The sequence below is a fragment of the Elaeis guineensis genome, chromosome 9 (genome assembly GCF_000442705.2).
Source record: "Elaeis guineensis isolate ETL-2024a chromosome 9, EG11, whole genome shotgun sequence".
Lineage (NCBI taxonomy): Eukaryota > Viridiplantae > Streptophyta > Magnoliopsida > Arecales > Arecaceae > Elaeis > Elaeis guineensis.
The window spans coordinates 86,771,428-86,798,513 of NC_026001.2; the positions used below are offsets into that span (position 1 = coordinate 86,771,428).

At 36.7% G+C, this 27,086-nt stretch overlaps 1 protein-coding gene across 1 annotated transcript in view; it reads right to left on the reverse strand.

Annotated features, from left to right (window-relative positions):
- Window positions 1-699: 699 nt before the first annotated feature.
- Window positions 700-27,086, reverse strand: part of LOC105051146 (beta-galactosidase 15) — a 41,072-nt gene continuing 14,685 nt past the window's right edge. The window contains 16 exon segments of the mRNA XM_010931453.4: window positions 700-1,059; window positions 1,062-1,122; window positions 1,215-1,563; window positions 2,363-2,571; window positions 3,519-3,629; window positions 5,749-5,859; window positions 7,450-7,547; window positions 7,803-7,918; window positions 15,714-15,946; window positions 20,163-20,360; window positions 21,234-21,358; window positions 21,534-21,621; window positions 24,579-24,684; window positions 25,427-25,515; window positions 25,717-25,860; window positions 26,869-26,961. Coding sequence (XP_010929755.2) covers window positions 980-1,059; window positions 1,062-1,122; window positions 1,215-1,563; window positions 2,363-2,571; window positions 3,519-3,629; window positions 5,749-5,859; window positions 7,450-7,547; window positions 7,803-7,918; window positions 15,714-15,946; window positions 20,163-20,360; window positions 21,234-21,358; window positions 21,534-21,621; window positions 24,579-24,684; window positions 25,427-25,515; window positions 25,717-25,860; window positions 26,869-26,961 — 2,211 coding nt within the window. The 3' untranslated portion in view covers window positions 700-979.

The window sequence follows — 27,086 nt, forward strand, 5'->3', positions numbered from 1 at the left end:
TAAATAATTTATATGTTATATTATTTCAACTTATTATCTGAAAATTATTATTTTGTAATTTTTATTAGGTTAATATATAGTCAGACTATTATTCTGAACTATATAAATTATAAAATATGCCATGCCAGCTTTGCTCGGAACTGAATAAGCTATCTTTCACTTTGCTTGATCAAGCTGCTCGTTTCCCAGGCTATTTATCTATGGATTTGAATGCTCAAGAATCACGGTCTTGCATGTTCTCATCAACATCATTAGTAATAAAATTCCATATCCATACCTTTAGTCCTTGTTATCCATGTGATTGTTAATTTCCGGGCTTGGACATTGGATTCTCAAGCCAAACTGAGAGAAGGTTGACCAATTCTTCCTTCCCCCTACTTTTCCATTTGGGTGGACAGGTCCGTTCACATGTCACAAGAACAACCCAAGCCCCATTTCTTGTGGTCAGGCATTTCCACTGACTGAGTTTCAGAAGATCCAACCTAGATGGTTCAGAAAATCTCAGGTGGATATTGTCTCCTAGCTAGGTAGCTGTGATTTTCCCATTAATCTCTAGATAGCTAGAACATGATCAATCAGGTATCGCCATCTGCCACGTTTCCTGTTAATAACGTCACCAAATATGCATTAACATGGGAAAATAACAATGCTTGCATTTGTGTCATTTCGATACTCTAGCTTGATATTAAGCTGACAGGATGAAGAAATGCCCTTTATTATGAATCCCTTCCGACTGGGAATTGCAATGGCTAGATGACAGTGATCTTAACAACCTCCTCGTGAAAGACATGCCTGTACTTTCTAGAAAAACATGTTTCGAGTCAATATACATACACGATGAATACGAGACAAGAATGTTCCACCCTGATTCAGATATTTCCATCAAACAAACTGAGCGGTGAATATGCAATCCATGAATGCAATGATATCACAAATGCATACCCTTCCTCATCAACCTGCATTTCTGGTACTCCTTTTACTACCAAGAACCTAGAAGCATTTTGGTATCGGTCAGTGATGTGCATTCTGCTTCAACTGCTAAAGCTTTGACTGTGCTCGACATGGGTCCCCAAAGTTTGTGTTTGAAACTTCGATTGTGCAATTATTTTTTCCTTGACATGCCTGAGAAGAAAAGGAAAAGAGGGGGGAAAATTATGGTGACTGCCACAGCTGTTAATACATGTATACAAAAGATTTGACTTGCAACACCCTACCTTCGTCACCAAAGACAATGAAGTTGATGCATGACATTTGCCAAGGGAGTAGTTTTGGCAGCTACCATGTGGAGTACCGTAGCTTGCAAATTTTACTGCAGAGATCATATGTCCATCATCACATTGTAGGTGCATTTGTGGTGCAACCTGGTTGATTGAAATCTTTCCATTGATAAAATCTGGATGGGACCAGGTGGAGAGAGGTGGATAATGAGTCTCAGACATTTTTCCACAGATTGTTTTGGTAGAGTGCACCCTCAGTGATATTTTCAATGGGTTCCCACCGGTCTCCTCAAAGATGACAAGAAGATTGTTGGAAGACTGCAGCCACGCTCTTGGGATATGGTACCTGTTAAAATTTAACATACAACATATGAGTGGAAACATGAAACGTCGGAAACAGCCAAAATATCAGAGGATTAAGTCATACAAAATTTAGAAGGATTAACAAATAAAAAGAATACCAAAGTCAAAATATCTTGTCCAACAAAGTTGATTGACTTTGCTACACCACGTATCAGATAATAATTGGCTGCTGATTTAGACTTCTCGGCAAATTATTAATAGTTAAGTATGTTGAACATTTTTCTTTAAAGCTTTAGTTACAATGGCCAGCAATTTAGCACCAAGTCATTGATTCCACAGGTTTGGTCTCGTGGAAAGGGGGTAAAAGACTTCACTTCCCCCTTTAGTACCAAACTAACATTTTGGGGGAATCTAAGGTTGGTGAAATTTTTGCAATCTAATTTTTGATCTAAAATACCTTCAGAGAAAACATAATGAAATTTTTGTTCATACTTTCCCATTTTTAAAAAAGCTCTAAATCTTGATCAATGTTTGCTAACAAACTAACCAGTTGGCTGATTGCTCTGTCCAATGTCTAGATGATTTAATAGCGATAACCGAACTAAATACTTCCTAGCAATGACAACTTCACCCAGACAGTCCCAAAGAAAATGTAAGATAAAAATAACTTGCAGAATAAGGATACGAATATGTAGACACATTCTGATGATATTTTCTCCCAGATTAAGATAAGAAAGCAAAAAGGAAAAAATTATATAAATAACAAAAATTTATGAACATTCAGCAAAGAATAATACTCTGAGTTCATATCAAACTCTCTTTGTAGGAAGCAGTAATTTTACCAGCTCTGAGTAGGTAGCCCACAGTTTGTTGTGCACTTGTTTTCATTATAAGCTCCACGATAGTTACAAGATTTAGGACATCCAGTTTCTGGGGCAATTAGTGACCAGTATCGTCCAATGCTATGACCATTAACCCAAGCCTGGCCCTTCCCCATGCTCCCCAGATCAAGAGCAACAGGATCATCACCTTCTGGGGCATCAAATGTTGTCTGCATTATCCAGATATAGAAACAGAATAAGCTAACTCATTTACAACTCAAATGCAAAAGTTCTGATGAGAAGTGTAGAAAATGTGAAGATATCAATGATGACAGAGTACTATTGTCGACAATGCATTGTAGAAATTTGCAAGAAGCATTAAGACAACCAGATTACACTGCTGCTCTCTGTTGCCTCAGGCTTTGCATTTATGTGAACATAAGAGAAAAAGGCAATCATTTCTTTCCATAATTCTAAATCAATAAGACAAATTATATTAACAGTAAGTCACATGGAGAGTTATATTTGTTGTGAACACAAGAAATGGTGTAAAGAAGGCCATCCAATGACAGAAGTCAGCAATTACGTGAATCAAATCAATTTTTTCATTCTCCAAAGGAGACCCAATTGTTTACTGTTAGAGTGTGTGCTGCTTGTGCATGTGCATGCTTGCATGCATTTCCATGTGAGCATGTCTAGGTATGCTTGAGAACAAGTGTGTGTTTGTAAGCTCCTTGAGAGCAAATTAGTCATCCAAACAAATGGTTTCATTAAGACATTAAATCCAAATGACATGGTACTATAGTTAAATCTGAGACACTGAACACTGAAATTGCTTGGGCAATTCAGGAACTTGGACGTTTATTAACTTCATGTACATTGATCCTACATCTGAAACATGCAGAAACTTAAGAAGCAGCAGAAAACAATTAGCTTTATGAAACACAAAAAGGTATATGAAATACTTCTAACAACCACAGATGTTATTAAATGAAACCAATTTCACTTAATATTGCATATAAAAACGTGTTGGTTTAATTAATACTGGAAATATCTGTTGTCATCGTATGGCCCTCATAATAGGGGAGAGGTCTTGTTTGAAACCTGTCTTTAGCAGCTAAGACTTTTTGGAAATCACATTTGACTGCATTTCTTAGAAGCCATATAGTTTGCTTACCTTGTACCATGTAAAAGCAGATGGTAGAGAATCAAGATTCAAGTCAGTCCAATCTGCATTTTTCTGTTTCTCTGGAGCATATAGTTCTGCGAACTCCCCTTTTAACCCAATCTGTATCATTGAGAAACAAAGTATTTAACATTCTCTCTTTAAATAAATAATTACTGCACTGGTAGGTTGAATGAATTTATAAAATTAGACCAATCCCCAGCAAAATCAATTGCTGTGGTGACTTCAATATTGCCTGCAAATTTATGGAAGAAGCTACATCAATCGATATCCTTCTGATATCAAACTCCATCCGGGTTTCTCAACAAACCTACCTTGCCTATACCCCTTCTCATCAACTAGTATGTGGATAAACTGGATATAACCTATATACTTCCTTAATATGCTAGTTCAACAAAGTTTATAGCAAACATAATCCTATTAGAAGAAAAGCACATTAAAATCAGCTGATGGCTGCATGTCGAACTTATCAACTTATAAGCAAGGTCACATGTATCACAAAACACCCCTGGTATGGGGCCTTATTCATGGGTCTGTCATAACTGAATATAGATGATGCATTCCCTAAATAATGTAATTAATATTCCCACTCCTCAGCTTCGACATAAAATGAAAAACATGATTCACAGCTTATTTTTACATAGGTTGTCCATATGATGATAATAGCAACAAAGCTTAAAAAAAATGCATTCAAAAAAAAAATTGTTGTAACAAACTAAATCTTGAGATCAAGTAGGCTATATCTTGTAGATATCTCAAAGTCCAAAAAATATTACAAGTATCAATTCATCCACTAGCAATAATTTTTGCGCATACCTCAGTGTATACAATATCTTCCCTTGTTAGTCGCTTCAAAACTTTGAATCAAGAGTCGTACTTTAAGCAAATCACATCCACCTTTGTGGTCATTGAAGTCTAGCCTCAGTAAAATAAATGAGAACTTTGAGCTAGTCATTTTCTTAGAAGTGTCAAATATCAACAGTCAGTTGCTTTCTGAGTAGCTGACTTTCCATTTACAACTTAAAAGAGTATTTGATATCCTTATCTTAGAGTTTTTGAGTTTATCAACAAAAACTAGACATTAAATAAGGATTGGATGACTGTTTGTGTGAAAGAGTTGGTCATATACAAAACCAGTTTTAGCAAATTATTGCATTTCTTAGGGGACTCTTCATCAGGTTTATCATAATTTCAATTAGGTTTTTTTAAGTAAACAAGAACACATAAATTTGTCTTGTCATGTCTACACATTGGATGCTTCCAGAGACTTGTGTTTGTTTTTATGTTTTTCTGATCCCTCAAGTCTAGAACAAGCCCCATTAATTCATCAAACAATCATCCCCTTACCACTTAGGTACACCTGACCTGATAACTCCCTATATATGCCTTACAGAACAAGCTCTTCTACAGCTGGATGATAAAATAGATCCTCAACAAGCTGCTGTACTTTATATCAGAAAACAAGAAGCTGCTGTCTTACAACTGAGAAGTACTATGACAAGGCTTCACCCTCGAAGTTGAAGCTTCTCATTGTCAAATCCTCCTGATTCTCTCACGGTCAATCCCTTAACTTTGTACAACATTCAAGTATTCTTTTGCAATTAATATATGTTGATTTGTGACATAACTAAACTTGGACACTATCATTTAAGAAGCCTAGAAGCCTAGAATACAAGCATGCAGGCACATGCACACCCACCAGCACACATGCATGCATGCGTGCGTGCCCACCACTGAGACATGCGAGCATATGCACATGCACATGCCTCCTCCCACGCCCGTGTGTGTGCATATATAAATAAAATATGTATGTGTGTATATATAGATAGATAGAAAGATAATGTACATATGTAAACAGATATGTGTGCTCTTATGCTCTGATCTTGATGATATGATAAAGAGTACAGCAAATCTCAACGCATTCCTGGAAAAACATTTCCGATTCTTTTGTTTTAAGTTTGAATTAACCTAAAGATCAGTTCAACAGGAAGGGTCACTGAACAATATTCTGGAATCCTAAGTAATAACTAGCAACAGGCTTAATTTCGCTAAGATACCAAAAATGGAAAACATTAGATACAATGTTGAATAATATGTTATATTTTGTGCAATGGGGAGAAAAAGCAACAAATATGCTATATATGCAGGCATGGAAGCTATAAAAAAACTAACAAATTTAGAGATGACGCAAAAAATTGAAACTGGATATAATATTATACACCTGATATGTCCAAAGAGACTTGGAAAGATCAATATCCCCATTTTTGAAGCCAGTCAGTTTTATTTGACCTCTAAATCCTGCTCCATCTTTCTCAAGGAAAGCACCATAATTCTACAATAAAAAACAATTCACCGCAAGTGAAAAAGTAAAATAACATTATTTTAACACCTACATGAAATTATATTGTATATATGGATTCTGACAGCAAGCACCCACAAATATTGTCTTGTTGGCAAACATATAATATTTTGAGCTAGGAAAAATAAGGGCTAGATTTGAAATTTACTTGAACAGTACACTACAGAGATCTGGAAAAAATGCTTAAAACATAAATCTCGTTATACCTCTTCATCAGACATGGTGAAGCATTTCATAAACATTTATTATATCACATTATTAAATAACAAGTTGCTAGAAGATTAACATGAACTAAAAGCACCAGATGTGTTTCTAATAATCATATTACTGATCTAATATTAATCTGACATGACTTTAAACTGGCTAGCAGAAGTGGAGTTCTTTTCCCCATAGCTTCATCTATGATCTTAGAATATCCGAGATCTAGTGTTACTCTTTCCCCGAAGAATTTTGGGCTTGCATAACACCAGAGCAGTATAGGTATGAGATAACCAAAATGCAAGGTTCGTCGTCGTACTAGCACAGTTACCAGTGCTGGTCAGATACTTGGTCAATATAGTATGGTATTATGTTGTGTTGGCACACATTATGCAAGACCATCTTGGTCAGGTATAGGGACTCCAAAATCTTCATTGATGGTGGTGAGGGTTCCCAAAGAAAGAAAATGAAAGGGAGGATGGGTGACCTGAGGGCATCAAGGTCGAGGACATGGATGACACAGGCAAGGTTTTAAATCCCGTAGGATGGGGCTGCCTCAATTCTCTCATGGAATAAGACACGAAGCCATCCAGCCCCATCCCAATACTTGGGATGGGGGATGTCCCAAGACATGCCAATTGGAATGCTAGGATGATGTCAGGACGGTTCAAAAATCATCCCAACACATAGGATGGTTATCCATCCCGGTGTCCCGCTGGATGGCCTATCTGGACTAAAATCCTTGGACATGGGGATTGACAATGGGTTTCATCTAGCACAGCCACCATTAGGAGTGTTGGAGGAAGAAGGGCTAGATCAAAGCCCTCTTGGATCCCTCCATCGCCATGGCCATAGGAGAGAGGGAGAGAGATGGTGAGGGCTAGGAATAGGAAAGGTTCCAGGTGATCAGTGGGATTGGCATCTTGTGGGTTGCTCAATGAATAGAGGGAAGCAAGGAGACAAAAGGAGGGATCAAGGTATAGAGGCAGAAGAGAAGGAGCATAGGGGGGGTCAAATAGGGAGAGAAAAGGGGGTTTGGGGTGGGGTTATGTTGGGGCAAACAAACAAAACAGGTCAATACCGCCGAAATGGAGCAGAGCCAATCAGTTCAGCCCAGCTTGGCATAGTTCAACCCTATTTGCGCCTTAACCTGTTTCAAAAGCATGAACTATCCCATTTTGCACTGGCTTTGGGATGGCTCACATAAAATCCAAAAAGACCAAGCAGCAAGTTTTAGAACTTGGTCATGTGAACATTTGAGACTGCCATGATACGGATGCTAATTGTAATAAAGCATTGCTCTTAGTTCTATAGAGAATAGTACAATAGCAGATTGGACCATAATTTAATTTAAATACACACTACCTGCAAGCCAACAGTCTCCGATAATAAAACTAATTCATTGCATCCCTGAACCAAATGAAGAGATTGCTTCAGTGGAACCCAATTGCCAAATTTACTGCCTTCAATTCCATAGATATGTTAGATGAATATATAGCCAGCTCAAATCAATAGATGAAGACATGAAAGAAACTAGAAACAGTTAAGTGCATATGCAATTGTGCTCGTAGCAATGCCAATGAAAAGATATATGCATATATTGGTGATTAATGAGTAGCAAAATGGCATATCACATGCATCAGTAGGATACATTGGCACATTCATCATGCTAATTTATATATTTAAACATAGATGCCACACAGAAATGAAATTAGTACCTGAGAGCTGACCATTTACAAATACTCGAACCACATCGCGTGTTTTATCAATTGTAAGCAATGGAAGAACATCCATTTCCTCCCAAAATGCAATATCCTCATCAGAAACATTTATTCTGAATTGCAATAAAGATTAAGTGACCATCAAATTATGCAAAATGAGCTGTAGGAGTGAATAAACACACTAAAAAGCCAAGAAAAAATTATAGTGAAAGCAATCATCATGGTAGCATCAGTTCTTATATCTTTGTTTTACGTTCTAATAACGCCGAATCCAACTACAGTAGGCAGAGGTACCCATTGTACACAAGTTTTTTGCCCCTCAGGCAGCTTGAGTGACGATGTTGAATGTTATCAGTGAGCCCTGATGAGCATGCTTCATATATATACTGAAAAACCCCTCAGGCAGCTTGAGTGACGATGTTGAATGTTATCAGTGAGCCCTGATGAGCATGCTTCATATATATACTGAAAAATGAATCTTTAAGACCAAATTGGCTGTCAACAAGTCGATAAAGACCATATAGTACGATTCTACAAATTTTGTAATTCATTCAACAATTTAATATAAATGGTACCGATCACTACTGATTTTCTATAGCCTTTAAACCAGCAGGACACTCAAGTTAATATGGAGGAAAAATCTCCATTAGTTTAATTAACGCAACAAGGTTTCTAGCTTCTTCCAAATTGGACCAAAGCAGTTCCATTAAGCGAAGTGAAGGGGTTAACCACAACTTCTAGAAGAGAAGCTAGTATACCAAAAACAAAAAAATTGTGCCCACTAAGATTGAACAGTGGAATATTGATGAAGATATCTCATTCAACATCGTATACATGTAAAAACTGTTCTATGCTAACACAGCACAAGAATATATCAACAGCAAGACCTAATCACAAGATTGCCATGACTCATGTCACCATTGACCGCAAGAACCAATTAATATGTAGAAGCATCAAATATCCATATGATCGCATGCTTGTATCGTAAAAAAACCTTGTCTCTTTTTTCCACAAGGTTCCTGAAATCTAATGGTGTAAAATACCACACATCCATGGTTCTCATATCTTGTAACTGCCCTTCATCCCTCAAAAAACCCTAAAAGAGAACTAGGAAACATGAGGCAAAGCACAACAAGAGTTGCCCACTTTGGATCATAGTCAACCACCATCAAGGCCCTAGACTTTTACTGCAAAATAATTGTTATATGAAAAGGTGATTGGTGTTCCATTCTCTGCAGAAACTGTACAGTTGTTAGGAACCATCAAGCCCTCTAATGCAACTTGCTGATAGCCAGATTACAAGGACTTCTAGAAGCATTAGGAGAACCAAAATACCCTACTTGCAAAAGATTCAGGAAGCTTCCCTCTCCCATTTTGAAATACAATTGGTCATAAGTACACCCTTAATAAATGTATCAGATCACCATGTTACTAAAGTAGACTAGGAAGAAAGCTCCAAATTTGTTGAATTCCATCTAGGTTTCACAAAAGTCCAAACAAATCAACCTTATCCTAGAACATTTTGCATGCTTTAGGACTTACTCTAGAGAGAGCTGTATTCTCAAACTTTGACATTCCTGGTGATCAATCATTTTCTACTTTTGACAAAACGAAGGCCTTTTTTTCCCCTTCTATTTTACAAACTTGATTTTATTCTGCCAGATGGTCTTGCATAATGATCATTGCAACACGTTTCTATGAATCTTTTTCCGCCAATCTAAATTCTTCTTAAAGTCATAAAACCTAGCAAAGAAAATAAACATGAAGATTGAAAGGCATCCACAACATTTTTGAACTAATAAAGAGACCAAATAAACAATAGTTAATCTTCATTTGAAAGAAAGTAATCAGTCACTTTAGGTTGCAAGACTAAGGTCATATTATTCAAGAATCACACTCAAAGCCTAGATCTTCACATTCCTAAACACAAAGGCAGACCCAAATATACATGCTTGACATCTGATTTCCCCAAATAAGACCACAAGTTTGCAGGTTAGAAAAGGCTAGTTTCTGTCTTTAGGAGGAAGATTGACCCTGTATGTCAGTTTCACCCCATCTTTTTAAATGTGAAGAACAATGTGTTAAGTGATAAATCCTCTTTTAAAAAAAGAAATGTATCAAGCTATAAAAGCAATTTTTCATGAACTTACTCCTTTGACAACATTCACCAGGGATCTTTTGGAAAAATTCATACGACTAGGATGTAGTTAAAAGCAAAATGGAAAGAACTTCATTTACAGCCTTAGATAATGTATACAATACATATAATATCAGCATAGTATTTTCTTTTGGGATGGCAACTTCATGCTATCAATCCTTCATGAGACCCTTAAATGGCAATTTGCCTCTTTCCTAGTTCCTGCACAACATCAAATTTTTAATAACTACAGTAAATAGTAAGGTGACTCCTGATACTTTAGCCTCCAATACCTTTTCATGAAACAGCCATGTGACAGAATTTCAGATCTCTACTACCTAAATCCAATTTGATTGGAAAAGGATCTTGCAATCTATGTCAAATAAATTTCTTCTCTACCCACAATTTGTGAGCCTTTAAAGTCATTGTCTTAAAGCATTCTCCCTCCTGTTCTTGCACACAAGGAATTATACATCACTAGGCTGCATTATAGTGAGCAATGATATCTCCACCTTTTAGGAAGAGTAAAGGAAACCACTCATCCTATTTGAGGATGAAAGTTGGGGTTGATTGCATATCATCTCATTGTGTATGTTGTGTACCTAAGGCTTGCCATACCAGTCAATACTGGTGTGTACCGACCGTAATATACCATATCGGTACCAAATCAGTATGTGGTACGGGTGGCATACCAACACTATAATAGGACGGCACCACTATAGGGTTCGATACTGAAATGGCGAACCTGGAGTATACCACAAAAAGTCAGAATGTTTAAGCAAAGCATATAAAATAACCGTGCATGTTGCCTTGTTCCAGTATGTATTCCCCCTAGTATATCAATTTAAAGTATTGTGATATTAGCTGATAAGTAGCAGATGGGACTAACTCTTTTATAATCCACTAGGCCTTCTTAAATACTTTTTTCTATTTCAACTTTCAAGCAGTTTAAGATGGTCTAGGATATTTCCCTTGACCCCTTGATCTCATTTTCTATCTCATTGAGTACCATTATCACCCTAAAGCAGGACTAGGACCAACTAGTAAAACAAAAGGATGTATTTACACTTTTTTCCAGAATTTATTTGACTGATTAAAAAAATAATGCTTCACTTTAAGCCAACGTAGTTGGGTAATTTTCTAGAGATCTACCTATTGTTTTCCAAATTCATGAATTTATGTACTTATCCAATCGATGTTCAAGGATTGTAGGCAAGAAATGAGTTCCCATTTTTCTCACCTAATATCATGAAAACTTCAAACATAACTTCACAAAATCTCATACTTAATTTCACTTCCAAAAATATGTTATTGATCTGCAACCTTCAGGTTCTAATTCCATTTTGTTTCAACAAAAACAGATTTAAATAGGAAAAAAAGAATTCAAAAACATAATGCAAAAGTAAATTGAAACATGTGTACTTGGTTTCAAGATGAGAAACTACATTACACACCATATCAAATCTAAATTGGCCTAAATCTTGAAATTTCAAAAAGGATCTTGAGTATTAGCTTTAGCGCGAGCAACAAGGCCATCTTAGTTTTGAGGGCTATTCCAATGTAAATTTGCTCCACTTGATACTCACCTCTATTGATGGTTACTATATGATCGCTGAAAGTAGACATGCCACCTCAAAGAGTAAAATTGAGAATATAGGTGCATGGTTCAGAGCAATACAAAGCGGTCAAACAAACTAAGTGTGAGTTCATGTGTTTGAAGTGATTGTGGTTCTACAAAAATATGTTATGATAATTAAGGATTTTTTCCCCTGAAAGAGGTTGAATTACAGATAGATAAACACAGGGACAAACATAATCAAGCATATGGGTTATGTCTATACACCCATTGTTTTACTTGTGCCCATGTTTTCAATGGATAGGGAAGGGGTCTGGAGGAGGTTATATTCCAAAATACAATGTGTTCATGTGTGTATGTACATGTAGCGTGTACATACAGAGCTACGTGTGTATATTTATACTCAGTTTGGAACTTGTTCTTTCACGAAAGGGCTCCAACGTATTTTAGCAGAATCGTCATGCCCACAAGAGAGCTTGCAGGAAGAACTTGTTTAACTTTCTCTGTAAAGCTAGAGGTTAACACTTTAAGTCTTTAACCACTGAAGTTTGTTTTGGACCTATAGTTTGATTTCTCAATAGAAAAGTATTTAGATGCTATTTTCATTTTATATATCTATTTGAAATAGAGATTGGGAATTAAAAATGCTAACATCATATGTTAATATGTTTAAGAACTGCTGACTATGGATGAAATTTAACAAGCCAAATTGGCTACTAGACTGGTAAATTGGTTTTACCAACAAATGAACTATACCATTTGATCCCTATCTTAGTCAAAATTGTAATAAAATGCCTTGCGGAGAGATTTGACATGAAACAATTGAAATTTTGCATGGAGTTTCAGTATATTAATGGGTGGCTCTAAGATTCTTATTGGCATAGGCATCTCAAGTAATTCAGTCCTATGGTTCTTCATTATCTACATATGGGCTTTTTTCATAGGTACTCATTTTTATGGTATGATACAAAATTACAAATACACCAGTCAGTTATGTATGGATGGTGAGATTCCATGGATACAAATCTAATTCCGATAGACTCACTAAACTGGCAAAAATATTCGAGATCGAGTATCGAAGGACTCTAAACTGACAACTGAAACTTCAAATGAACAATCTAGCAACAGTATTTATATGCCACGAGATAGCATGAAGTCATGCATTAGCTTGACAGTAAGAGTTGATGGTGCAATTCTGCTCCATTGCTGAATCCTTCTAACACAAATCAAGTCAACCAAGCACCTTTCCAACAATAACAGCAACAATAGCAACAGCAGCAACAGCAACAACAACAAATAAACTTGTTATAATGAAAATTGAGGTGAATCATATAAACTGAGAGCTCTTTCTTCTGCTTTCCAATTTTCACCTTCCTTTTCTATCTTTGTATCCATCCAACTCTGACAATCTGGACAGCCTACAGCTCTTTTCACAAAAGGAACTCTAATATTTCTAATTGGACATAAATTCTTCAATCCAATGCAGTAAGATAGTAAAACTATTGGATCTAGGGTTCGCTGAACTGCTCCAAAATGAGCGGTTCGGGACGTGCCAAACCATACCAGCAGCTAACCGGTGCAGTTTGGACATCCGATTCGGAACACTGGCGAAGACAAAGCGAAAAAAAGAAAAGAGAGGAAGAGAGAGAAGAGGGAGTGAAGTAAGGAAAAGGCCGACGGTGGCCCACCAAGGCTGCCGGAGGGCCGTCGATGCCTCGGTGCTCCTGGTCCTCCGCTAGATACAAGAAGAGAGAGAGAGAGAGATAGAGAAAGGGGAAGGGAGAGAAGAGGAGGGAGTGGAAGGCAATGGGGGGCCGTCGGAAGGCCGCCGGGTGGCCGCCGGACTGCCCAAAACACCCTAGCGGCAGCCGCCATTCCAAGCAAAGGCTTCGCCCCAATTTCGTTGGATTTGTTAACAAATCCGATACAAGGTGAAGCCGGCAATAGGTTTGCTGGCTTCCGGTGGCCACCCAACGGCCCTCCGAAGAACTCTCCGCTACCTTCCCTTCCCTCCTCTCCTCTCCCTTTCCCTCTCTCTCTCTCTCTCTCTCTCCTCATTTTCTCTCACAGAGACCACAAAGCCCGGGAACAACCCATTGTTTGAAAGCCGACACATGTGGCCTTCATGAGCGGGAGAGTATTTTGGGTTGGCATTTGAGTTTTGGGAGCAAAATCAATGGGCATTAAAGCTGCAAATTTGATCCAGCGGGCCATAATATCATTGGTTCAAAAGATCCCAAGATTCTCAACAGTCCATGTTCTAACAATGGCCACAATATCACTGGCTCAAGATCCCAGCAGACCATGTTCTAACAAAGAGATTTTAGCAACCTTCAAAAGACCTTCATTCGCAAGTCACTGTAGCGTCACTGTAGCAGGCATTGTTCACAAACACTGTTTGCAGCATTGTAGCAGAACTGTTATGTGGTACTGTTTCAGCGACTTATTAGGGACCTCTTAAGTTTTCTCTTATCGTGTTCTAATTGATAGCTATGCTTTGATTTTGATTCAAGGGTCAAGATTTAATGTGGTTAGAATCTTGAATCTATATGAAGGTTGTAATCCTCCCTTTTGAGAGACATTTTGAGTTGATTTGATTGAAAGAAAGTCAAGGTCTGGTTTTCCTCCCCACCCCTTCTCTTGTTCTTTCTCCTAATTTCTCATTCTTCCATCTGATTCTTCTCTTTTTATTCTATATTCTATTCTTCTTCCTCTTATACTATCTTTCTACTATTTTCTGCAATTATCAGTTGAGCTCTAATCGGATCTTACACTACTTTGATCCTTAAGACCACCAGAAATATTGCCATCCATTATTAACTTTCAAAACACTTTGAAAAGCCTTGTCCCCATGGTCTACCGAACCATCCTAAATAGGCCGGTTCAAGGCATGCCGAACTGTACCAATGGCAGACTGGGACGGTTTCGGCCTTTGAAATGAGACACCTACGAGGACAGGGAGAGGGAGAAGGAAAGAGAGAAAGAGAGAGAGAGGGAAGGAGAGGGAGAGGGAGACGACCTTTGGAGGCCGTTGGAGGGCTGTCGGAGCCACCGCCGCTGCTGCCAAGGCGGTAAATATCCAGATCAAACAAAACAAGAGCTTTGGCCCTTGTTTCATTTTTTATTTTGGTTTGATTTTCGTAAAAAAAAAGAATAAAACCAAAATAAAAAATGAATTAAGGACTGAAGTCCCTATTTCGATCAATCTGGACATCCACCACCTCAACAGCGACAAGGGGGGCCTCGGCGGCCTCCGATGGCTATCTCTCCCTCTCCCTCTCCTCCCCCCTTCTCTCTCTCTACTCTCTTTCCTTCTCCCTCTCCTCTTCTCTACTGTGTCGATTTGAGCCCGACACAAAACGGCATGGAGGCAATACTGAACCATGCTGCCGACTGATAGATACGGGTCCTGGTACCAGAATAGCCAACATTGCTCGTCCCTATCTACGAAACCTTCAAAGACTTTCTTCTAAAATCCCAGTCCATCACATCAACGCCCATGATAGCACAAAAACAGTCTTAACCCCCACTATCCTAGAAAACTTCAAGTAAAGGTCAAAGCCTCCAATACAAGAGAGAGAGAGGGAGGGAGGAAGCAAAAAAAGAAAATTGTCACTTTATGTCCAGGATGGGTAGTTCTATATAACACACAAATTGCATCAAGGTTTGCCATACTAGACCGAACCAGACAATATGAGGCATATACCTTACCGTATCGGTTACGGTACTACAATGTAGTACCAAAGACATACCGACAGTCAATATGCCAAACCAGCCCCATACCGATGCAACAATAAGTTGGCACCGGTACAGAGCCAAGACAACGAACCTTGGATTGCATCTTCTATTGTGGTTAGGAACATTTTCCATCATTCACAAAAACTTCAAGAATACGGTCAAAGTTTTAAATCCCATGGGATGGAGCTATCTCGATTTTCTCATGGAATGGGACGCACCGCCATCCCACCCCGTCCCAACACTTGGGACAGGGGATGTCCCAAGACATCCCGTCGGGACCTAAATCCTTGGATGCAGCAATATGGAACAAGTTGGGGAAAATAACTGCCTAACTCCAATGAATTCAATGTCTTCTTAGTTGTTAAACAAAAGTGGACACATACATTTTATAGAATAATTCCTGTTCATAATATTTAAGCTGGTTCAAATAGTGTAAAATATTGAGATTATGACTTACCTGGTAATATACCATAAATAATCAGAGGTATCCTTCGTCACATTTAAATGTTCTAATATGCCATAAGCTGTGAAGCTGTTATCACCCCATGCACCAATTGATTCTTTCAAAGTCATCCAGGTGTTTGAGATAAAAAAACCTTCATTATGAAGTAGTAACTCTCCAGGTCCTGTTATGTTTGAATAACTAGGAGAACCAGATTCAACCGTTTTGATTGAAACCTGAGACCCTACCTGTCATGTAGGGTAAACGAGATTATACAAATGAACACAAAGACAAGTGGCTAGTGCTTGTTCAGGAAACAATAATATCTGCTGAATTCTATATTATAAATATTATGCATGTAAGCATGGTGTTTTGTCATATAGTATTGCAGACCATGCACAGGGGCCACATCTTATGTATATATAGAGCTAGCTCCCAGTAAAGGATTACTGCAGATAGCAACTAGTTCTACTCTAAATTGAATCCAAACAGGCTTTCCCTGTGCCACCAACTTTAAGGGCATCCTATGTGAGGCACATTAGTCTGTTGAAATTTTTGGTCATTGGGTCTTTCTCATATGATCTGTGTTTGACTTCACTAGAGTCTTATGTTGCTGGTTTCAAAAATCTTGTAGGAGTCTAATTAGGTTTATTGATGTAGGAGTCTAGTATGAGTCTAATATGGAGTATCTTAAGATTTATTTCTGCATCCTATTAGTTGGCTATGCCTAGAAATTGTATGAACAATGAACACTGGAGAAGAAACTATGAATGAATGAACAAAACTTATTTGAGTATTTCTCTTCCTCTGAAGGCCCCAATCCCCTTGAAGTGATTGGTTAAATTATTGATACAACAGAACCCTATGAGTTACCACTTGATATCAAGCATATGCCTAATCTGCATCACCAAATGTCACAGAAAATTGCCAAAATCAAAGCCAAGATTCGTCAAAGTTCAAGATATATTAGGCGGGGCCACCAAAAAGGATTCAAAGAATTCCGGCATACAGTAAAAATAGCAACTAAAATGTCATTTATGGACACATTTACCGACATTTTATAATGTTTTGAACAAGGGGAATATTTTGAGAATACATTGGTATCATATGGAGTGGTTTTGAGTTTTTCAACTTATAATTATTTTAACTGTTGTTTAACTATTGGTATCCTAATAAAGAGAAATTCTGTTATAATCTGGGAGGTGTAGCTAATGTAATTTTCCTAGATGGGTAATGAGGACTCATTTAATTAAGAGTAAGACACTTCAACTGTATTTAAGATTTGAAAAATAAATTTGTCTCTTGCTAGTCATAAACTCATAATATATTGCAGAATATAGATTAATAATAACAAAGACAATTTAAGTGTTCTTTAACTTCTCAATTCCTCTTGTCAATTTCTTCTCAGGTACTCAAGTGAATTTAGCCAACCTATGCAAGTTGGCTTACAAGATGTGATAACTAAATGAATTTGCAGAAATACCATGACTGTCCATGAGTGTCATTAGGCTGTTGATTTCTTCTATATGTCACAAAATGTTTATGTTTGGAAACCACAAGAAAATTATGAAAACAGCAATGGTGCATGCTTTTACTGTTGCCCAAGTCTATTGTGTCTTCACATTCTCCATTTTTACTGTTGCCCAAGTCTATTATGGTCTTTACTCTCTCCACCTAAAAAACTGGAATTTACATTTTCTTGGTATTTTTTTTTTCATTCTTAACCATTTTGCCTCCTTTACAGTTTCAACAGTGCCCAGATTCTTTTACTCAAAAGTAAATAAATAAACAGTGCCCAGTTTTCGATCAATTTCACTTTGAATCTTTGTTACTTGCATGTTATCTAATTCTAAGCTTTGTTCACTCATGTCCATCCTCCTTTAATGGGTAGAAATTATTTTCAATCCACAATAAGTTTAAGAACTTCCAACATAATAAGACGTCGAGCTACAGGGCTCAGCTAAGTAGGTCATCTTGGAATATGCATTGTAACTGGGTTTGTCAGTTGATCTGAGCAGCTCAAGATAAGATTGAATCAGGCTCAATTTGAAAGTAACCTAACAGATATTGGTTCAGGTTCATATTTTTGAAAGTAACTTCAATCCAAGCCAGATGAATGCAGATCAATCAAGATTCATGCGGTAAGGATCGAAACATACATACTTAATATATTACAACGTATTCAATATCCATAAGTTAGTACATGATTAACCATTTAATGGCTTAGTTAATATATTATGTTTTATGGAGTGATAATATATTTAACATTGTTTTCTAAATTTATGTTTTATGGTTAAGGATCTGTTTACTGGATTATTTAAATCATTTCAACTGGTTAAACAGTAAGTCCAGCTTGAATTGAGATTGAATCAAGCTTGATCATGGGTTACTTGAACTCCATTTTTAATGTTTTGGAAGTGTCAACACTTTTGGATGCTTGAACATGGCAAGTCATAACATGAAATGGCTAGGCACTCTTTTCTCAAATGTCCTGCTGAAGTTAGCAAAAAGAGTCAACACTTGGCAATTTTTCTAGAGTTTATGAAAGGGACTTTTAGTTTTGAGCACCAAAAACTTTAAGCAAAGTATCACTATGGGTTTGATGTCAAGTTATTAAGGTGACATTGAAGCCTTAAGTAAAAGTTTATCATGTTTTTTGGTATAAAGTTAACAAAATTTATTTATTATTTTAATACATCTTAAGTGACCTTGAATAAACCTAACAAATAATACAAATTACAAGCAAACTCATTTCTATATCATTATGTGTTTCTTAGACAGCATAAAATCTCTCTTTCTGTCCTCTTTTTCAAGTTTCGCTTTTTTGGATAAGCATCAAAATTTAAAATGATAGCTTACACATGCATGTGCGCACCAACCCAGCCACACACCACACACACCACGTATATATGTAAGTGTACACACATAAATACACATATATACACATACATACACAAACATAAATGCATACATACATGCATACATGCAGACAGGCAGACAGACATATGTATGTATGTATATAAAATTGCCCCATGCCTAAATTTTTGGAGGCTTCCCTGTCCAAAACTTAAAAGAGGACAGAATGCATCTCTCTCTCCCCCCATCCTTTGAATTTCTCTTTTTTTGGAAAAGAATCAAAACAGTGGCTCATGTACATGTGCACACATGCACACACATCTCTACACACACATACAAATATGCAAATGCGTATATAAATTTATACTTGCATATAGAATATGTGTACATATATACATATGTGTTGTCATGCCCCTATGCCTAAATTTTTGGAGACCCCATGTCCAACACAATGACATTTCACACCCATGCCAATTGTCCATATAACACTGTTTTATTCATCTACAACAACTCTTTTCCATATTATGAAATTTTCTTAAACTCTCTGTTGTGATACAAGGCCTCAACTTGTGAAGCTGGTGGTTTATCGCTGCAGCAAAGAGAATGTTATTTTTCTTGCTTTCTTCCATCCATCCATTTTGATCACAGTTTTTTCTTGAAAATTGATGTCTTGAATATGTTTTGATGTATTATCAAGTGTCATCTTCATTTTCCCCTCTAAAACTTAGAGACCACCCTTAAGCATGATATTGACAAGCTTACATGATAAAATCTGTCCAATTTTAACCTGTCGGCACTAATAGGCTATGCATATGACTTAAATACCTACAAATAAAGAATTACTTCCCTGTGTTCCTGGATCTACAAGATATTAGCTGGTGCATGTACTTTTGCAGATATTAATTTCATTTTTCAAGACTTCTCCAAATAAAAGAGGGTTGGGTTCAAAGCACAACTCTAACTCATGGAGGCTCCAAGGAAGGTTTACATAGACTTTTATATCATCTGTCAACCGGGGGTCAAACTTCTGAGGATCAGTCTTGTATACTTGAAGATAAAGAAAAATGACTAGCATGCTTATATGGATTTCATATCCCCAAATAGTTACATAAATATTAAACAAGATGGAATGAAACATGCATATATCCGACATAAACAATAAGAGCCACTGGAATTAAATTTGTTTTTCCTTTCCCCCTCTCAATTACTAATCAATGAAAAAATAAACCCTGTATCAGCTAACAGATATGATTTAAAATGTTCATACTTGGATTTATATGACTACTAGCTTTTCCCTGGAAACACAAACTAAAAATTATAGAAAGTTTTTGATAAGTGCTTTCCTTGGAAAACAAATGTCCCAATTGTATTTGTGGATTCTGAATTACTTATTTGTTTATTCAACATTGGTGATGATATTGTCTCTTGATTTAATTCGCTTTTACTTTCCCCGTTCCTTCTAATTTGAATGATCTTCCCAAGACTGGCCTCCAGATGTGATGTGGCTGTGGATTATTAATTAAATGGATAAAATGCATTAAAATCCAATTCAACAAAATTAGTGCATTAAACGAAATGCCAATCGGTAGTTCTAGATAAGAACCTCACCTTGGCAGTGTTGAAAGCCACATTTTTACAATCTGGTAATATGCTCACAGACCAGGGTGGTAGTGAATAAACTTCACCAAAGATTTTCACTGTAGCTGATTTGTGTTCATCAATATTTGCAAGGAATGCTGAGCAAATGCTTTTGCTTTCTGAGAGATTTCTATTTGTATCCACACGTTCACTGGAATATATATGTGCCTGCATGGACCAATACCAACATATTCCAATGTAAGCAACCGTATGTTTGCCTCCAGCGGGAAGGAACAATTTCATTGGGAGCTACTATTAATTTTTTCTTATCGATAAGACAAAATTCAACAAACAGTTCTTTCTCTTGTCACTTCCATTACTGCAAATAGAAGTCTGATGGTATTTTATTAAGGTTAAGAAGAATGGATAACTGTTCTTGGTCAAGATTGCGATGTTGTGAAGATTTAAAGAGGCCCAGTAAAAGGAAAATCACAATATGAATGTGACTGCTAGAATGTATGAAGATAATTAAAAAGATCAAGATGAAAGTTGTGAAAATGGATGTGGATAAGGATTTATTTGCATGGTAAATCAACTTTTGAAAAAAAAAAAAATACAGGAGGATGTACAAGATTATGGTCCTAAAGCAACAAAAAATAATCTGAAATAGGTAACAGTAACTTTTAAGTGCATATAGAAAAGTGAAAACTGATGTTTACATCAGTCAACAGAATTGGTAGGGGTCCATAAACATAATTTGGTCATTTGAATGAAAGGCATTTAATTGTTAGATCCAGCTTTCCTCACTGACTGTAAATTTTAGCTGATAGGATAGCACGGATAACAATCATAATCAGAGCAAACTTGCCAAACAAGAGTCTAACTTTAACCTCAATGAAGTAGCATCAAAGAACAAAGCTAAAAATAAGTTTAGTTCTCAAACTGATGAAGATAAAGTTCATAGCTCAACAAATTTAAATTTTCAAGTATACATAAGTAACCAAAATCCAAACTGCAAACACCAATCTAATAAAAGTAATTAGAAACAATAGTTACAATATCATTCCTCGTAAATAATATCTAGAAATGGCTATTGCGAACCTCTTGCATTGATCCTAGTTTTACATACTGGGGTGAATCATCAACAACAACAAGAGCTGGTTCACAAAGCTTTATAGCAGCATGCAGATCCTTTAAATGTCCCCACTTGGGCTGGGTTAGCAGACCTGAAAAGATTGGTGCCATTCGGTGCATCTCAGTGTATTATCAAAAATTGCTACATGAATATTAAGCAAGTCACCCAGATTAATAAAATTCCCATACAAATTAATGAGAACTGAATTGTAATCAGTTGGCAATTAACAAATCCACCGAAGTGTCTAAAGCGTGAATTTCACATACCATATTCATCAATTGGAGCATCATAATCATAACTAGTTATTTGGAAGGGACCTCCAGCTGTCCGGCCAAAATTTGTTCCACCAAAAAACTGCAACAATTACAACATGCATTTAAGTTCCATGGACCTCTTATTCGATTGCTCATGACCGTTCTGATTTTTTTCTTTTTCTAAGTTGCTTAGAAAAAAAAGATCCAAGAGACATGACCAACCAAACATTTTCAACAAAGAAATTAAAGTATATATTGCTAAGGTTCAATTGATACAGGGTTTCAAGTGCCAGCTGGCACATACAATTTCAGTCCAGTACCAGAACCCTGAACAGGTTAGCATAGCAGCTATTGAATTTTTTTCCAGATATTTTTAGCTAAAAAATGTTATCTTATGATCTTCGTGGTTTTAGGACTGCACAGCATGCCCTGCACCTTTAATAGTTTGACATTTTAAGTCATCACCGAGACACTGACTATTTTCATGGACACCAGAGGAGATAAGCCAGTGAATATTTTGCCAAATAAGATGAGAAATAGGTGTTTTCCAGGTTGCTTAAGAGTTGAGTTGTAGTTTAGCTGAGCTTTGGAATTTCCTAGTAGAGTAGGGTGACCAAAAAAGTGTCTCAGAGTAGTAGGATCATATCCTACTTTATGCAGGAGAGAAAAATGAGGGTCATATAAGTTAGCTACCAGGTCATATAAGTTATGCCAGTAAGAAACCGGTATGCCAAGCCATATCGACACTCGATACGGTATGGTACCGATACCGTATCATACCAGCCAGGAACCAATATGGGCCCTAGTACCGGTTCCAAAAACCTTGTCAATTATCATCCTAATGTCTACAAGGGACATAAATACTCGATTAGGGACTAGACGTCAAAATATATTTCATAATTCAAATCAATTTGATATATATTTTTTTTCAAGCTAAAAATATGCATTGCCTATGTTTGATTATTATAACTGCATCCATTAAGAATCATATGGTCTCTCAGATCAATATGAAATAAAATAATATCAAAATGCCCCTTAAAATGATTGTTTAAAATCCATAACCTTAAAATAATTTTCAAGACAAAAAAATTAAAAATAAAAATATAAAAAATATTGTACTGATATCAAATTGGGTACATCTATGTACCGAGTGTCAGTATGGTTTAGGTCAATACTATACTGATACCTGACCAATACAATCTTTGGTACTGAGATTGCAAACCTTGCACAGCATATAAATCTTTGATTTAATAAAAATCTCTATGCAACCTTGAATTTGATCGTAGAACACTGCTGATGTACCCATACCATATCAAAGAGGTTCACTTACAGCAAATGGAACAGATGGTTCATTTTATAATTCCCGAATCAACTTTTTAATAGATGAGTTAAATGGTTCTGCATATAGAATTATATTTGTAGGGCACAAACATGATCCTCATTTCAATGGGCTTTCTTGTATTAATATAGATTTCTAGCCTAATTGCACATGGTGCAAATATGCATTAGGTTGTTTCTTTCATGGAGTATCAAAGCCAAACTTAATGAAGTCCAATGTGAAGCTTCAATATGCAATTTTTGGTTCAAATCATGTTACAATCAATGATTGGAAAGGTTGAACCCAGGACACTTATACACAAAGTAAACTAGCAAGTGCCAACAGGACTTGAGGGTGCCACATTAGGCACTAGATATGTCATGGAAAAAAGTTATCGCTCAAGATGATGGTGTCCATGCAGGATAATGGTTGCCTACAATAGAGGAGAAACCAAGGATTTAACTGTAGTGCTCATGCACCAGAAAACCCTTCAAGTCCTCAGTTTGAACCACACGATTATAATTGCCTAATATTGAAGTACATATACTGAATTTAAAACTAGAACTAGAAGATGAAGATAACTAGTAGTTAGATCTCACTACTAACGGTCATTGTTGATGATTGGAATCCACCAAGGTCTTTGAACATTGCTTGCGGCTCCCCAGAATCCACCAGCTTACTATCGAGCTTTCCTAAATATTACCAAGGTTGCTCCACAATCCACCAGAGCTTGTGTAAATGCAGAGGAGAAGACCATAGTGCAATCGGAAGGTTATAGGGCCCTTAAATTATGGGAATCCATGGGTCTAGTGCAGTTTGAACAAAATTAGGAAAATAAGTAAATGGAAACCAACTATAATAGAAATACCAACCTAATGTCAATTCAGCTAGTCAAAAGGTAGATGTTCAATTGTCAATTAGGATCCAATGGTAGCCCAGGTGCAGTCCTTTGATCGAAGGTCAATGCAGCCTTAAAGTAGGCTCCTAGTTTGATTTAAAGGGGAAAGAAAAAGATGAGATGTGTAGGAAGCATAGAACCCTCATCCATGTTAATCCATCCAAACATGGGTAGAACCAGAAATCTCTCTCTCTCTCTCTCTCTCTCCTCTCTCTCTCTCTCTCATGGAGGTGGGGGAGGGTGAGCGTGGGTGCTAAGAGAATGATGCATTACAAGATTGATATAAGACTGCCATAAGAAGGTTCAGAATTTTACCTCATAATAAGATGCCAAAAGCTTATTTAAGTTGGGTATAATACTCTTAAATGTGTGTGCCTGAATATATATACTATTCGGTATGTATGATCCCAATTTTGTTTAGCTTATGATTTTCTACTTTTATTCTTATAGACTTTATGGTCTGGTAAAATATAGCTTACCTCTTTATATTGGAAAAATAATTATGTAATCATTGGATTGAGTATGGTTTATTAAGAAAATAGTCACTTTCAAATTGCAAGAGATTTTCTTCAGTCTTGCCAAACTTTATGTATCATGGATTCTTTCAAAACAAGCAGACAGAGTTACTGAGCTTTGCATTCTGTCTACAAGACAAGATGCTTGACCAAAAGGATGCTTAAGTCCAGCTGGGGAAGAAACAATTTGATGGATCACGGAAGCATAAAGACTGAACTAATCCAGACAATAATGATTTGCCCTGTAAGCCATAACTTCCTCGTGATATAATAATATCTGCTCCTAAAATTATAATCGAATCATTCTTAACTAGAGATCATACTACCATGTAATAATTTTGAAAGCTTCCCCCACGTTGGAAGAAACGAGCAACAGCAAATGCATTATCTCTGACAGGTCTATGAGGCAGCCTTCCACCCCAAGAAGCATACCTTCAAAAGAAAGTGCATATATGTCAAGCTTGCTCTGATAAACCATGTTATGTTTGACAACCACAGAAGATTAAACAGAACAGAAGCATTGTGTGCATCAAATTAGATAAAAGTTTCAGAGTATCTTGGTGTTTGTCATGTAACTATAGTAAAAGGGATGGATTTGAATGTTATTGCTACCATTGTTTTAATTTATGATGATCATGCTGTACATGAAGAAACATTGCTACTACACATTTAACTATAAATAACAAAAGCTTGGAATCACCAATTAATATCCGGTCAAATTATGTTTTCTGCTTTCATGTCTGCAAGGAAAAATTTAGTAACAATATCTAGTCTTTTTTTTTTCTTTTTTTTCCTCTCTTTTTTTTTTTTTTTTTTTGAGTTAGGAGGGCCAACGCCCACCATTAACAATATGTAGTCAAATCTGAATTTAACAATATCAATTTCCAGAAAGTCCTCTAGAACAAAAGAAATAACATGATCTTTCTCTTTCAGAAACCGTTCTTGCATCTAATCTTCTTGTTAAGAAAGCAGTGTACTTAAAAGGCATGTTATCTAATGCTAAGTAGCTTAAGGGAAAAAAGACATGGGCATGTGCCTAAAAAAGGGCCCGACGATCATCCGCAATATCATAAGCAAGAAAATTTCATGTAATGTCAGTATGACAGTCGAGCTATTTTGTTTTTGTTATTAGTTGTAGACACCAAGAAACCATTTATGAAAGCATCAAACATACCATCCATTCCAATCCTCTGTCCAAAATGCTGGCTTCTTATAAGAATTCGGTCGAAAACCATCACAATAAAATGCATTGCAGGAATCTATCTGTCAAAATTAAAAGGCAAGATGGGAACAAGAAATTGAAGGACCTCTTAGGTACTAGAAATATTACAGGATAAAATGCACAATATTAATAAACAACAAATGAACAGTCAAATTCAAATCAAACATGGTCAATTATGATGACAGTATATTCGTGAGCAAAAAAAGGAAACAAAAGCTTACAAGTTACACTTAGGCACTTACAATGTTTTCTGGGGCATCAGTTTGCTTGCACATGACCCAGGGAACTCCAGCGTCGAGGCCAAGTGCCATCTTGGCAGCCCATCGAACATACTCTTTCCCACCTTGACCATATTGACCTTCAATATTTCCGTATTCATTTTCAATCTGTTGAATTTGCTTCAAATCAATATATGTTTGGAAGATTGGACTTAAGTTTGCTAAGAAGATCATATAGAAAGGCACCTGTAATATTAATATGCAACTTATTTACCAATTACTCACAGAAAAAGGTAATATTCTAGAAGTACCATTAAAACTGGTTACACATTGTTAAGCGCATCTGACATATCCAATGCATAAGAAATATCTGCTTTGCACAGTGTTAGAAGCGAGGTCTCTTGCTTCCTGCAAAAGCATGACAACATTGTTGCACAGCCTCTTGGCTGCCCGTGTTGTGTATATCCGAAAAAGTCGACATGAAACCTGCTCTATCAAGGAAGATAGGTAGGTACATGGCAGGGCCTGATTCACAGCCAGATGGAAGTTTCCAGTTGGCGTCAGCTTTTCAGTTAAGGGTGCACAAGATACACATGTCAGGGGCAAACATTAGTCTTCATGTATAACTTTCAAGATCAGTAAACCCCCTACAGGGAGGAGGCGTACCTAACTAAAATAACAATATAAACAAGTTGGAAAATTAAATAAATCCTGCCTAGTCCAATTAAACAGGCTCAGGCTGGTTCTGTATTTCATTTCCCATTTTTATGAATCTAAATATAAATAGAATAGACATGCCTGTAAAAACTCAATATGCATTACATGATTGGCAAATTATACAATCCAATTTGCAGATATTTGCCTTTTTTGGGCCTACAAATTTAACTCAGCTCCTTGATTTCAGCAGCCTAGACAAGATCCTCCCTATTAACTGGATCAGCCAGCATGCCATGAACCAACCTTCCAAAATGATTGTGTGAACTAGAACGGACATTGTATGACATCCAGCCTTTTCGCTAATTTTAATGGTTAAGCTGGTTTCCAAACTATAAACTTCAAAAGCATATATCCATATCGGTGAAACAGATGAAACCATTATGAGGGAAAAAGAATAATTAGAAAGCCTTCCAAGGGAATAAAACATTAACTATTAGTAATCATAAATGCACTATTAACCTGCACTAGTATGATTGGACCCCCTTGCCACGAAAAAAGCATTTCCTGTTTCATCAGATCCCTGATCTTTTTTACAAATCTTTGCATCTCATCCTGCAGAAAATGAGAATCCAGACATCTTAAGCAAAACTGCATATCAAGTATAATTTGCATGTCAAGTTTAGTTTAGTCCAATGTCCTCAATAATCAATACTACAACAAGTTATATGTTTAAGTTT